At 39.0% G+C, this 16,092-nt stretch overlaps 3 protein-coding genes across 4 annotated transcripts in view; 2 read left to right on the top strand and 1 right to left on the bottom strand.

The window, feature by feature from the left end:
* Window positions 1-16,092, bottom strand: part of LOC145441419 (receptor-type tyrosine-protein phosphatase epsilon-like) — a 251,311-nt gene that overhangs the window by 55,239 nt on the left and 179,980 nt on the right. The window lies entirely within an intron of this gene.
* Window positions 521-1,200, top strand: LOC145441764 (uncharacterized). Its single transcript, XM_080319703.1, has 3 exons — window positions 521-848; window positions 911-1,022; window positions 1,083-1,200. The coding sequence occupies exons 1-3, from the start codon at window positions 692-694 to the stop codon at window positions 1,198-1,200; spliced, it is 387 nt and encodes a 128-aa protein (XP_080175829.1). The 5' UTR covers window positions 521-691.
* On the top strand, window positions 1,241-15,430 carry LOC145441424 (uncharacterized). Its single transcript, XM_080319280.1, has 7 exons — window positions 1,241-1,454; window positions 5,005-5,215; window positions 5,294-5,399; window positions 5,457-5,597; window positions 5,661-6,180; window positions 11,039-11,282; window positions 14,840-15,430. Exons 1-5 carry the CDS (start codon window positions 1,320-1,322, stop codon window positions 5,716-5,718), a joined length of 651 nt encoding a protein of 216 aa, XP_080175406.1. The 5' UTR covers window positions 1,241-1,319; the 3' UTR covers window positions 5,719-6,180; window positions 11,039-11,282; window positions 14,840-15,430.

The following is a 16,092-nucleotide window of genomic DNA, read 5'->3' on the forward strand; positions in this document are numbered from 1 at the left end:
AATACAGGAGAATATGTATTTCCGTTGAGCAAAAGTACAATTTTTAGGCTTGACAAACTGCTTTTTTGACAAACAAATATTTTGCATCATGTCATGTTAATATTGATAGAATGACTGAAAATGACATAACGGTTCTTCACAGACAATTAGCTATTTATGATCAGTATAAAATTAGAAGAAAACTACGGTTCTCTTCCTAACAAGTGAAATATTTAAGGGTAAATACTGTAATTTTGTTTTTTTCAGGGTTATGAATATCTTCTGACAAAGAGCCCATCTGACAAAACTAATATTATATTCGTACTCAGCAACCTCAAAAAACCCAGAAACGGCTCTCAGATGTTCTGACTATTTTTTTTTCATTTTGTTTACCAGTGTTACAGATGAAAGAATTTTTTTTGCAAATATACTTGTAACTGGTTACCTGCGACAATTGAAAATCCATCCCTAAAATCCCAGCTGGCAGTGTATGAAATATGTTTTAATTGGAAGCAGCGACAAAGACAAATCCAGTTTTATGAATTCAATCTTCTCAATATAAGATCCTGCCTCGATTATCAGCGAAGTCTCGAACGAAGTGTCTTCACCTGTAACGCGTGGTCCTCGCAATATTGAATGCAAAGCGAATGGAATCCCAACGCCCACAGTTCGCTGGACTAAAAACGGCGATGATGTCAGTGAAGATTCAGATATGCCGGGAGTCAACCAGAAGAAAATTGATGCCACTGCGACATTAAGTATCGAAGACGCTATAAGTAGCGACGACGGAACATATATCTGTATGGCAATGAATCAAGTGGGTAGAGACAACGAGGTTCGAATGGATTCAAAGGCAACAAGATTGCGAGGTCAGTACTATTTTCATGAAACAACTGGAAGTAGGCTATAGCCGATTTAGCATGTTTCTTAGTTTTCGGGAGTCCGATCATCATTGATGCCGCTGTTGTTGGCTGCGCAGACGATACTGTGGTGGTGCAATTGTTATGGAAAGCAAACAATCAGTCTCTTGGAATAAACCACTCGTAAATCACACCATAAAATATGCTCCTTTTTGCTATATTTATTATTGGTACGTACTACAGGATCGAGGGCACGTGTTATCCAGATTTGACACAGCCGTGTGTTCTTGCAACTGCAAAGGTTCAGAGTGAGAGTAACATTGAGAGAATTCGCAATGTAACGACCAACCAAAGACATTAAAGTGAGTACATACAGTATCTTTATATTCAAGAAGTAATAGTAAACACCTGAACAAGCATCAACCACATTATGTAACGGTTTGCCCGGATGATTGCATCGTCAAACTCAGAGACAGCACAATGCTTCCGGTCACACCGAATCCAGCTACTAATATATCTGTGACGGAGATAAACGGAAAACCGACCGAATCCTATTGTGAAGTCCGTTGGAACTCAACTCAGAACACTCATACCGAAGATATTATTTTGTTCAAGGTATGCATTTGTCGAAATTAACGAGCCCTCTCGTCGTTAAATCCGGTAAATCACAATGGCATTGGACCAGCGATTGCCAGTAACGTGGGTATGCAACACGAATCCTTTTCAACAAGCAGATCGGATATTAATAGGGTTACGATTAAAACAAAAATAGAAAAATCAATATAAATCAAATCATAAGACACATATTTTTTTGTTAATATAGCCATGATTTCATACAGAAGAACAGAAACATATGAAATTGTAATATAGGCGTTCGCGCGAGTGCACGGCATGATATATTCGAATGTGGTTCGTGTACACAATAACTATTTTACGTACATAATCACTGAGATAAGTCCCCACTATACTGTGTGGGATAGAGCAACAACTTGTTGACTTGTCCCATTTTATGATCAATGTTACCCAGAAATAGGTTATTCTGCGCGACTGAAGTATTTGCAGTATCGTCCCATTCTTAAGACGATTGAGAACCCTATCCAAACAACCCTGGAGTCGCATGAAATTCACCAACGGCAATTTCCATTGGTACTTTTTTGGGTTCACCGATTTCATGAATCGTTTCAAATCAGCAGTGATCCGATTCAAAGTCTTGTGATTTATGGGTGCTATATAGTGATTCCAAACCCATCACGACCATTTTCAAGAGCGTGATCAACAAACGCATAAGCATGACGAATTTCATCTAGCATAATTACCTTATATTATATTTGAAACATACGTACTTGACTACCTTTTATCGTCATACTAACATAGGGTTACCATATTTTCGTGAAGCAAATCCCGGACACTCTTTAGCGCCTACTAGCGGATTTTAAAATGAGGTGTAACACATTGACCTTCAATATGACGTCATACTAGCAAAGCATTGCCCATCAACTGTATACATACACTATATATACACTGTACACAGGTATGGAGTGGAACATAGGTCGTGGATTGGGTCATCTGTAATGTGAGCTCTGGTAATTGCTACTTGCTCCTCATTTTTTCTCCCCCCTTCCGCCCAAAAAAGCACTGATCTTGGCCCATCATAGGGTAGTCGATATAACTTGTTGGGAACTTGCTATAAGCATTTGGCTGTTAAATTTAATGGTTGAATTCTGTCAATAATATTGATTCTTCCATATATTAGGCCACTATTAAATGCACCAACAGGTTGCACATTCGGTGATTTCCAACGACCACTGTCACGACCTCATTTCCTACTTGAAAATGTTCCGTGGCAAAGCTCAAAACTTGATAAGCTGATTACTAAAAAAATCCAGCTTGCCCAAACTTACTCACGGCCTAGGAAGCTGATTAGGCCTACGTCCAACATCATCGCGATCCCCAGATAAAGACGAACGACCCCAGGATTTGGAACCGCTGTCCAGTGTTGGGATGACTCGAGTCACCTTTTTCGTATGACTTAACTTAACTCGAGTCACTTTGCTAAAATGACGTGACTTGACTTTGACTCGGCGTATCAGAAATGTGGATTCACTCGTGACTAGGACCAATATTCACGAGTCAATTTCAAGTCATCAAGCAATCGATGTCGATAAAAATCACTGTATCTTACATATGGTCGGATTGTTCACGAAACGCTGGTGTAACCCGTAAGAGCGACCAATCATTCAATGATCGTCCGTTTTACTGAGCCTCCATTGTTTTTTCACAAATTAATTGACCTCAAACGAAATGATCGAAGCTTACAGCTTACGCTGTCATAACCTAGTATAGTGAGGTAATTTAATAGCAAATTGTCTATTTCTGTTCTTACCTTAACCAAACCTCTTGTTTTATTGAAATTGAATTCGAGTATAGGTTATATAGTCCTCAACCATTGGCGCAGGCTCGAATTGTATCATATCAATTTGTAAAGGGGTAATGTATTGCATCTAGTCAATTCGTTTCTCTATTCTCTATTTTGGCTGGTAAATATAAACTGAGTCTATGGAATTACTTTCGTAGTTTAGCATTTCTACGCATATGTGAGCGATACAGCGCCTTCTTGCGTGTATTGTATATATTTAACTCTATATTCGTTCATCGATTCAGAAACAATGACCACTCAATCTGTATTTCAGACAGCTGGCAAAATGCAATGACATAAGCATAAGCCTTATACTTCGAAAAGGCAACTTGACTTGAATTGTGACTTGACTCGTGGCTTGACTTGACTTGACTCGACTTGACTCGAGTCACCTCCAAAAATCGAGTGACTTGACTTGATTCGAATCACCTTTGAAAATCGATTGACTGGACTTGACTCGAGTCAAAATGTGCAATGACTCGAAATGACTCGTGACTCGAAGGTAGTGACTTGATCCCAACACTGCCGCTGTCTGTGACTGAAGCATCCGATCGGCCTTAACCAACTCTAGGAATATACCGTTATAGCTTATAATTGCGATTACAATCAGACTTATTTCAGTCAGTCATGGTTTTTATATTTATTATGATTGCATTTTGGCGAGGATGGTGCCTGGTGCCCATACTAATATCAATATACGTTGCATTACCTCGCTCGCGGCGCGAAGAACAATTTTGAATAGCATAAATCTGCTTGAATATAATATTGTTTATGTTGATTTACGAAAAACGTTTGAGCCTGCTTCAAGCCGTCAAAATTCCGGACATTTAGGCATATTTTATAAATTCCTCCCGGACGAAGATTTTTCAGTGAAATTCCGGACATGTCCTGGAAATTCCGGACATGTCCTGGAAATTCCGGACGTATGGCAACCCTATACTAACACCGTAGCCCTATCCTCACCCAAGACCTAGGTCAACTCCAAAATTCCAACCCAAGTGTTAGAGGTTTAACTAGGCTTCTCCTCGCCATCTCATCCGTGCAGGCGGTGTCTTATACAAGCCTGGAAGTGGGCTGTGTTACAAGTCGACAGCTACGGAATAAACATGAAGAACAATTGACCTGGTGCAAATGATCATGACCTTAGTAGTCGACACTCGACAAACACCACGGATACCGCAAACAACAAGCATATCGCATACACGTCGACTATATCTAGTGCAAGTCGTCGAATGGTTTATACTTCACATTGTTTCGAAAGTATTTACACAATTATGACGTACAACTTTGAAAAAAAAAATAGCTGAAATGGCACCTGTTTGAAGCAGTGTTTTAAGCATGTTTTACACAGAGTATTTTAAAACACCTCTTGTTTTACATGGAATCTTAGATCTATATATAACGCGTCGTTACCGCAGACCGCGCATAGGCTTACTAATAGTTGTGAAGCACACCCTGTCATTAATAAGTGGCCATGCTGATGGCGGCTCTTGTAAATATATTCGATATCGCACTACACGTAACAATGACGGATGGCTGAAGGTAAATTGGGGGAAGCGCAAAAATGCTAAAGTCATTAGAATAATTATGAGAACAATTTTCAACTGTTATGTCAACCCGCATGTACACTTAAGCTTTGTACGAACATTTCAGACTCAACTATAAATTATCAACTATAAATTATGAAACCTTCAAATTAGCATCCCGGGCCGCAACTATAGCATAGTTAACCGGCATTTTCACGTTCAGGTGAAGGAAACCCTCACTCCGGTCCACGATCGAGATTCCTCGAATATATCTCCGCTCTCGAACACGATTATATTAGATCCAATTAAGGATGGTTACTCCTATAAAACGAAAGTTGATCCTAACACTAAAATGACGTTTGAGGTCTCAGTAACAGCCAATTGTACCAGTGACGCTGTGACCGCGCGAGGGGAGTGCATTGCCGACGTAGCAGGTAAACCACAATCACGCAATGTAGGCTATAGGCAACAAAATAAATCCATATTGAGTATCTTTTCCCGTTATTTTGTAGCTCCCTATCAGGTCTTACAGCCTTCCGGTGCCTCGTCTGGAAGTGTTTCTGATGGTACACACAGCGTTGTTGTGTATGTGCCTAATGAAAGGAACGGACTGATCAGGTGAAATACGACAAGATTACCGACGTAAACGTCGTTTGAAATTTGCATACATTACAGCTGTTTGTTCGTCATTGTAAGACGTGGTACCGATAATATTGATACAGTGGATCATGGCCAGTTAGAGCTATTGTCCGAGAATGCAGAAAGTAAAGTCAATCCCGAGAAAGGCGACGAATATATAGCAAGTTCAATTTCGATGTAAGTCAACAAAATCGGTATTTATTCTGTGTATGTGTCGTCATTGCAATTAATTTCGTGCAGGGCCTCCATTTACAACGACGAAAGTATTACTGTAGTTTTGGGGACCGGGGAAACGTGAAATTGTCGAGTAAATCAAGTTACAAGACAGAAATCCGCCAGTTATAGCGGTTATAATTCGGCATTACGAGCTACTGAAAGATACAGTTATGCTCTAACTATGTTATGATATGAGCGGAGCGTCACCGGAGCAACGAAATGTGATTGGAATAATTTGTCATTTACGCTTTATATTTTTGATAGTTATGTTTACTTTATCACAACACCCATTGACTGGAGACCTTTCTTTAGATTTCGGCACTTCTTATCAAATCGCAATAAATCAGTCATAGTATGGCGTCACCATCAAAATTGCATCATTTAATATATCAATTTATATTATATTTATTAATTGTAATATATTGAAGTTCTTTTTCTAGCGTTTCGATAGTGACAGCCACGCCCAATGATCTCGATGACATTTTGCTGTCGCAGTCCGCAAACTACACGTTTATACATATTATTGAACCAACGATGGAACCAGGTAAAAACTATTTTAAAATTGACTTACAGAACTTTAACGCGACACAGTTCCATATTTTACTACGTATGAAGGCCGTAGAAGCGTAGATTCTCATGTTATGAGGAATATATTGTGATTTGCTTTTTTCACTTATGCGACAAACACAACCTTCGAATTAGAAACGGGGTTACGAGATTTTCTATAACTATCTACCTTCATGAGAACTCGTTTCCGTGCAAAAGCTCTTCTTCGCAGCCGAAATGTGTGCAACAGCGTAGAGCAAGTCAAAAACATCGCTAACTCCCTGCTCTGCTGCTCTATGATCATAGTTGCGACGGGATAACGAATGATACATGTGAATAATGTTATGTTACTCTTAGATTGTGTGTCAAGTGGTTCATCTAGGGCAGTGGTTCCCAAGAGGTGGGGAATTCGATGGTTTCTGGTGGGTAATAGACCCATTTGTTAGACATATACAGGACGGTCTGCATATTTACGAAGACACATGCGCAATTACTGCTCCCAATTAACTGCTCTGGAATGTATGTATCGAAAATTATAGTGCGCGTTATTCATAAAAGTTCATTTTGAAATCCGGATGGCGTCACAAACGCATCCAGCACGAGCGGTGTGACGTGCAATAACGCTTTAACTAAATTTAGATGCTGTGGGGCTATGATGAGCACGCCAGTCTACGCCTTGCAGCATTCCTGCGGTGAACCACCAATTCACATAAGACAGCTTCAAGCGTGTTATAAGTATCGCAGTATTATTATGGCAACTCCAAACCACCCCTGCATATCACTAACTCGAGAATCTTGGCACGAATTCTATTCCGAATCGCATCAGTTTATTACGTTTCATATGAAAACCAGATCCGCGTCTATCCAAAATATTATTTTACAGTCTAGGAAACCGAGTACAGTGCCGCCTTGGGTGAATGAACAGCTTGCCGTCGATATGAAATTAACGCGTATCACCTGCGGGACACACCATCCTGAATACATACGTCAGGAATGTGAACATTACATTGCGACGCGCTATCGTACCTATACGAAAGTATACACCGACGGTTCGAAAACAAATACGCGCGGTGGTGCAGCATTTTGGGTCGAAGAACTTCAATATTCTCATTGGGCCACGCGCAACGCCAAACAATCGATATTTTCCTCGGAATTATATGCAATTATGTTAAGTTTAAATTGGGCGAGCAACGCATGTATGCCGTCCAAACAGTTAGCGATATTCTCCGACAGTCAAAGCGCATTGATGTCCATCAAAAATAATGGCGATTCGAACAGTTTAACTGAAACTATTATCTTACTCTGCAGAGACCTGGCAACAAAGGGAGTACAAGTGACGTTCATTTGGATTCCCGCTCACACAGGAATACGAGGCAATGAAAGGGCAGACGAACTCGCAAAACTCGCCTCTGGCACACCTGGATCCAACGACGAAAACGAAATCATTATGTCACTTGCCGAAATAAAGTCACACATCAATGGAATATGTATTGAGAAGTGGATGTCGGAATTGAACGACATCGAGCAAGACTCTTCGTACCTACGTTTACACGCACCATTCTCGTGCATTCCCCGTCCACGGAATTTGTCGCGGAGGGAATCATCCATTATATTGCGACTACAAACTGGACACTGTAAATTGAACTATCACCTCCATCGCATGAGTTGTCATGACAATGGTCTATGCGAAACGTGCAGCGCGTACCAGAAACTGTCGAACATTTCCTACTAGCGTGTCCTCGATACTATCACCAGAGACAATATTTAAAAAATGTAGCTGAACAGAGCAGTGTGAGCTTTAACTTGGACTGTCTGTTGACTGATCCGCGTATGGTTAATCCAGTCATAGAATTTGTTGTATTGTGTAGACGTATATGATTCAACTATTAGCTCCCCCAGGCCTGGTGCACAAGACCTTAGTAGTCGAGCACCATAAAACCCCTTATACATACATAAATTTAGATGGTTACCGGGTATCGGTTGACAATTAGGGCTGGGCTCAATGATTCGAGTTCTCGAATCTGAATCGAAAATTAATTTTAATGCAGGGCTGAGCAACTCTTTTGGCCAAAGGGCCACATTCTATTGACGAATCATCGCGCGGGCCATTGGCCGCGCCAAGCGCGAAATTTTTTCAAACTTTATAGGTTAATATCATTGTTACTAGATTATATTGAGGGGGTGCTGCATATTGTGCTGGGCCCAGTTTGCACGAACTGGACTATTCGGTACCTTGACATATCGATATCGATATAGAAAGCTTCGGCCATTATGCGTCAATCTCTTTATGCCGATGTTTCATCGCCGACGGTCTTTATGTGTGCGCAAAGGCAAGGTCGCATGTTGGACGACACTTTCTTTCGTAATTGCGAATATAATTAGACTTAATCTCGTACAATAGGCGTCCTTTCATTTTTAAGAGGGGGTAACAATATTAAAAGCAAGAAATCGAGTGACAACACATTTCGGGAAGTTTGAGGAAAAATTTTACTTTAGATAAATCTACCGCAGAATATTCTGCTTTATTGTAATGTACGAAGATCTACAAAAATTTGACCTGCCCATATGGATTTGCCAATGCGTCGAAACTGATATTTTAGTCGTCACATTCCCAGTGATGCATCCAGACTAATCAAATTTTTGGTTGGCCATGCAAGTTAACAATCTGGCCAATCCATTTTGGTAATATTACTAATTTCTAAAATTACCTCGCGGGCCACGGGTTGGCCGGCCCTGTTTTAATGATTCGAGTCGACTAGAGAAAGACGATTAATTTAGAGTACTGAAATTACACGCTCCTCGCAATTGAAAGTTTATTTACTTACGAGAATTATAGTTTTGATACTATTTTCCACGAAGGACGCCTTGAAACCTTGATTAGCCGTGTCGCAACTTACGAGACACAGTACAAAGCTACGAACGTTACTGGAGATAACACATCGAAGTCATGATCATCCTACAGCATCGTCAAGAAGTACAATGAAATCGGTACGGTCGAAAAAATACCAAAATATCCTTAATGTAACGGATAACAGATATTATATCCTTTGTGGGGGCATAAAGGGTACATATTTGAACTTTGACATAGTACATTCTCATGTGACGTTATAATAAGTGATTCTCGAACACTCGACTCGAAGCGTAATACGTGCTTCAGAATGGAATCACTCAGGTACTCGATTTTACCCAGGCCTGTTCAGAATACGTTTCATATTGCAGTTATAGGCGATTGATTTGCGCATTGGTATGATTGTGTGTCTTGTGTACTCAATCAAGCAAATAGCTGCTTCGCAATGACAAAAAGTTTTGGGTAGTGGGGAATAAAGACTCGGAATAAATTTTAAGTGGGGAATGAAGACAAAAAGGCTGGGAAACACTGAACTATAGGGCGTATACATATGAATAAGCATTTGCGGTGCAGTTTTGATAGTCTATGGAAGTGGTCAGGAACATTTTCCCTCTGAAGAGCCATGTCGGCCCTGTATTTTCTATTTTAACTCCCAAAGAGCCGTACATGTCGATCGATTGTTACGTCATAATTGAAAATTGGTGACGTCATAGTACTAATTCGAACTCACTACATGTGATTAGTCGTGGGTGCCATATGTTCTCTGTAAAAACTTGTAGGCTACTAATACTGTGATGGCGCAATTCATCGCCAATGTCTCCGAATTTATAGCTGATATAAATCTAATATAATTGTAGCACTGATTCCGAAAATCTAAATATTGATCGACCTATCAATTCTTAAAGTATTCGGCGGTAACATAAACGTTGCATTATGCACGCCTACATTTTAAAAGCAGTAGTCCACTAGAAAAACCATTCTGAATTGAAAACGTGGAGAGCGAAGCGTTGCTTGTAATTTGGATTTGTAATTGGAATGTCACTTCCACGGCAGTTAATTTCTCGGGGTAGATCAGGAAGACAAATATGTATTTGAAAACTAGATTGTCATATAGGCGTCTGATATTCTCTTTGATCAACAAACGTACGATGCAATCCAAGATTACGCAGCGCTCGATATCGGGTACATCGAATTCGCGAGGGATATTGGTCGCTGGCGCTACAGCAACTTAAATTTAAGGATTTTGTAAAGAGGTCCGAGACCTTAACCTTGGACACGACACGATCTTGACCTCTCGAATAAAGTTTATGCTGAACCTAGAATAATTATTCTGGCCGTTATGAAAATTTATTAACAAGTTGCTGCAATATCGATACCATTGAGTATACAAAATCGAAGATATGTCAGAGAGCTATATCTTATACCGAAAAGACCCATATATGTCTCGCGAGCCATACGTTCCCGACCACTGGTCTATGATTTTAGTTCACACATTTGTATTCAAAGTAGGTTTAATGTTCTAAATTCAAGCCTAATTTTCGCGGGCCAGAGTCGTGTCGAAGGCCACATTTTGTCCGCGGGCTGGATTTTGCCCCGGCCTTTAAGTAGACCATTAAATTCGTATGTAATCGTATGTCTAGTCTAGTCTAGTGGCTGTTTCCTATATCAGTCTATTATCAGCAGAAGTTTAGCAGCACTTTTCTGTAAGTTCTTAACAGAAATTGTGGTATACGGCCATTATATCACTTTCCAGCAGATTACCGTCTTCAACGAAAAAAGTGTGGTCGATATTACTAGATTCTTCACTTGCATCTAAAGCTATACACATAATACACAAAATAACATCGTCTGATATCCTTACCTTTATTAATATTTTAGTGCATACATGGATTTAAGATTATTATTATTTTATGTTCATCACATGTATGACAAAATGCATATACCGTATCCTCGAATATTTCACAGGATTGTGGAAAATTCACTCAAAATAATATTTTTTTGTTTTTAGGTGGTCCCTGGTGGATTTCAGTTATAGTTATCGGGACGCTCATGGTAGCGGCGGGCACGTTGCTTATGTGGAAGTACATAAATCTCGAATTAGTAGTATGCCTATATGGTTAATGATTCACAGAACACGAGCTATATATATTGGTGAAACAGAGCTTGTAGAAAGAAAAAATCTCATGTGTATGAAGAACCGAAGCAGACATCAATTAGAACATCATATAATTCAGCCGTACATCAACAAAAAGGTAAGTAAAATCACATGAGTTGAACAATACTATCCATACATACTAGATTCACAGACATTCGCCTTAAATTAAAACTGTCCTATTTGATGAATGAGACTGATCTTGAGCAGCGGCTTTCTGATGAATATTTTGAAAAATGGGTGTTGCAATGCCACATAAAAGTGTATGTGTGTAGGCCTATGTTAGTTTTGCCTCATGTATAAGCTCAATATGATATATGAAATAAGTTTGTGACAGCCCCTAATAGGCTATATCTATATATAGAGAGATGTGTGAATCTATAAATTGCGAGTATGCATTCGTATAGTAATGTGGAAACACGAAAATTTCATGTGGTATTAAGAATGCTGTATTCAGGATAAATCTTCGTATAAGATGCATGCAGACACAGTGCCTTGATTACAAAAGTATATACCCTAAGTCTCTCTGATATTGAGACTGTAAACAGAAGCCTTCTAAGCAACTTTATGGTATAATTATATTAGTGGTGTCAATGCCTATTGGCGAGAGAGTATGCATATGCACCTCTGAATCAGACGGCTTAGAAAACTTGTAGGAAATTAGTTATAACATCAGGTAAAATTGCAAGGCAAACCATAATTTGATTAGCCTGACCGCTAAATTTGATCATGACTTCAACATCAGTTCCGACGGATTGGCATAACCAGGGGCAGGGTTGTAATGACTCGAGTCAGACTCGAGTCACGATTTTTTTATGACTCGACTTGACTCGAGTCATTTTCTTGAAATGGGAAAATGACTCGACTCGACTCGAGTCAATATTTGGATTGACTCGACTTGTACTCGAGTCATTACGCATGACTCGACCCAAGTCATTGACTCGGCTTATTTTATATGACTTGAAGATAAAGAAATTTGCGAATCTTAATGGCTAGATCAACGCATCCGACGAATTCTGCCGACATCGCTATTTGTCACCACTGCTTTCGTTGCACTTGTCTGATATCAGATATGCCGCCGTAAAAACAACAGAAAATGATACATAGTAGCAATGCATTGTACAAAACCGTCCAGTGATGAAGAGGTAATAGATCCTCCGCAATTAAAGTACTCAAGACTTTTCAATTATACAAGCAAACAATTGAATCAAAGTTCAATTAGAGCCAATGAAATGACTCAGATGGTGAAGAGACTGATAAGCTCATGTGTAGATTTGAAGGCGATGATTCTTTGCATTTTTGGGCGACTAGAAAGAATGAGTATTAAATGCTCTTCAGTGTGATTCAAAAATGCTTGTCAATTCCTGCATCTAGTGCACTAGTGGAGCGTGTATTCAGTAGATGTGGATTCATTCTACGGCCATGCCGCTTTAACATATTTAGATTAGTATTTTTGAGGTGTAACTCATTGATTTGATCTGCTGTCTGTGAAAACACACAATGCCCCTCGTCCATTTGACGTTTTGTTAGGTATGTGCATTGTGCACGTGAGTAATAATGAATGGCTAATGTTGTGTGATGTTTGTACAATATGGCTGTTCTAAAATAACTTCTTTATTATTTTACTGGGTGGTTACTTGATAAAATTCTTATGTTGCATAAAAGGAACACTGAATCTGGCTTAATTTGAAAAAAAGTGGAATCAATGATGTGAGAGGAGAATATTTTGGATTTGAAAATAAATGGAGTATTTTAGTGAGAAATTCTTTCATATAATATAATTACATAGTAGTAAGCCGACTATTTTTTCACATCCAAAACATTCTACTCTAATAACTTCACTTTCTCTAGTTGGAATTGAGTCAAATTTGCTAGGAATCATATTTTTACACAATGTAACAATATCATGAGATAGCCGGTAAAATTCGAAAATCCCTATTTGTAATTAGTCTAAAATTTTCTTTCATAGCATTGCTTTCTACTGGTTGGAATTGAGTCAAATTTGATTTTTTAGGAAATCTAGCAATTTTAAGAAGTAGCCGAAAAATTTGAAAAAATGTTTTTGAACAGCCCCATTGTACAATTATTTCTCCAATGCTGTATCTGCGATGTAGTCTGTAATGCAATTGGGAAAACCTTTAGTATAATCAAAGGGTATCTGTTCTGTTGTCACTGCACAATGCACATAGTTGCATGCACGCTTTTGCAGCATGCTGGCCTGTTGTAAATACCCCTACATAAACATGCATTTATTGATTCTCTATCAACTAGTATCTTGACGTGAATTTGTTGGTTCTCTATCAGATAGTATGTAGACGTGAATTCGTTGGTTCTCTATCAGCTATTCATGAACTATCGTCGATGTGTTCATAATAAAAACTGAATGCTTGTGTTGGTGATGTATCAGACTGACAAGAGAGATATTTGATTTTAAGTTCTAAGATTAGTAAAGTTATCTTTAGCATCGGTAAATGAGGCCAGGACCTGTCCGTTATCTGCCTAAATAAACACGTGCCAAGACTCTGATAGGGACAAAATGAGCATGTTTCGCAAACAAGGAATTCGATATTACCCAAGCAGGATTGAAAACATGAGTTGAACATGACTTCAATACTGTGACTTGGACTCGACTCGAGTCATAACACCATGACTCGGACTTGACCCTTTAAACGGCGACTTGGACTCGGACTCGAGTCTGTGATGAATTGAAAATGACTCGACTCGACTCGAGTCAAAACCACAAAAGTATGATTGACTCGTGACTCGGAACCATGTGACTTGGTTACAACCCTGACCAGGGGCCAGCCACATTTATCGCAAATCTTCGTATATGACCATAAAGTAGAATATTTCATAGCAGATTGATTTGACTTAAAATTTTTCAGAGCAATTCGCATGATTTATTGTCACTCGATTTCTTGCATTTAGTATTGGAGCTCCTCCTGAAAATTATATATATACATAATTTACAGAATTCCGTCCAATTGAACTTGTAACTAGTAGATAACGTGTCGTCCAACATGCGACTTCGCTTGTGCGCTCACAGCGACATCGTCGGCGATGAAACATTTGCACAAAATGATACAGGCATGTTCACCGAAACCTTGCTAAATATTGTTATATCTAAACGCCGAAAAATCCTGTCCTTGCCAAATGAGCCCAGTGGTATACAGACGCGACCACAATATATGCCAGTAACATATTTATTGGTCGAATTCATTCACTACAGTTGAAAAAATTTTGCGCTTCGTGCGACCAGGACATGAATGCACACTTCACAGTTGCACACAAAGTTTTCATAACAGTATTGTTATCAATTTTATAGCGTAGTAATAAAACTCTTGTTTTTGCCTAATTCCGTCCACTCCTAACGGACGAGTCAAAAAAGGTCATCAACATTCAAGTGGCACGCGCCATGGTTTGTAAATGTAATGTGGCCCTTTAGCCGAAAAGGTTGGCCACTTCTGCACTATCCTCCCGAATCTGCTGTCTAATGCTTATATTGAAAACAAATGTAAAAAAATTGCAGTGTATGTACTCATCTAATAATCCGATATGAATGCAAGTGATAATATATTTTTGATGATGGCCATTTCCATGTGATAAATTTAAATTCCTGAAAAGTGCTCCGGTTCACGAAATTATTTTCTTTTTCAGAGTCAAATTACACCGCAGTAAACCAATCGTTCGTGTATGAAACCGTTATCATGAGCAACGATGAATTACATTGAGAAGGAATTGAATGTTCGATATCAAATGGTTTGACTATATAGTCTGGCTTATGATACATGTTTTACGCAGGGACCCGATGATATTTCCTCGCGACTGTTGGTTGTAAACTTGGTTTCATTGATGTCTTGTACAGAGGTGGTCAGTAAAGCAGTCTAGGCGATTTCTACTTTTTTCGAGTTCTCAAGTAGGTTTTGCCTATACTTACAGTAATTACTCAAAGGATTGTGTTTTAAAACTATTGCACCCACTTCTACTTGGGAGTTTTCTGTTTTTGATAATGCCTAGGCCTGTAATACTTAGTTTCCTTTTATTAAATCGACAGTTCTATTTGTATTGGGTAGAAATTTACGACGTTGTTTCTCCTTCTGGTTGAGTACGAGCATTGACTACTGTGTTGACCACCTCTGGTCCTGACATCATCTTTTCCGATGATTTGACGCCAAGTCTATGTGCATGTTAAACCATGAACAATGAATCCCCGGAAACTTTGAATATACAATGTTTGATAGCACCGTCTTCAATTTTCGTATATTCAGGAAGCGAAAGAATATACAATAAGCCACTGCGGTAATATATCAGTGTTAGGATAGCTCGGGTCGCATGATGAATGATCCGCCGAGTCTCGAGTCAGCTCCATAAAATTACTTTACTTTACTCAGACTTGACGTCTGAATATGTAGAATGGTTCGTGACTAATAGAAAATTTTTCGAGTCAATTGCCAAGTCATCAAATATTTTATTTCGAAAGTCAACGTGATCAATACTAATCCCTTATTTATTTAATTTCATTTCTGTATACTTCCTCCATGTGACTAATTTGATAAGGATCGATGTTACATAGAAAACATGTTCGGTATGGCTGCAATTACCATCACAACGAACTTGACTGACAATATAATATCATCGCACACAGGTACGCCGCTGGTTCTCAAGATATGTATTTTTTCGTTGTTGGCTGAACCATATTTGTCGTTGGTTGGTATAACATTAGGATTACCATATCTCCTCTTTTAAGAGGATTATTCCTCTTTTTTGACTTTTTTGAAAGTGTCCTCGGAAGACGCCCAAATGTTCTCTTTTTTGAGATTTTGTCCTATTTTTTATGCATTTTGATGAAATATATGGCAAAATCGAATTAGATAGAATAAATTAGCACTGAAGTACCGCTCTGGCGGGTA

Source organism: Botryllus schlosseri, chromosome 6 (genome assembly GCF_051294905.1).
Source record: "Botryllus schlosseri isolate E-star chromosome 6, Bs_hap1, whole genome shotgun sequence".
NCBI classification, from domain to species: Eukaryota; Metazoa; Chordata; class Ascidiacea; order Stolidobranchia; family Styelidae; genus Botryllus; species Botryllus schlosseri.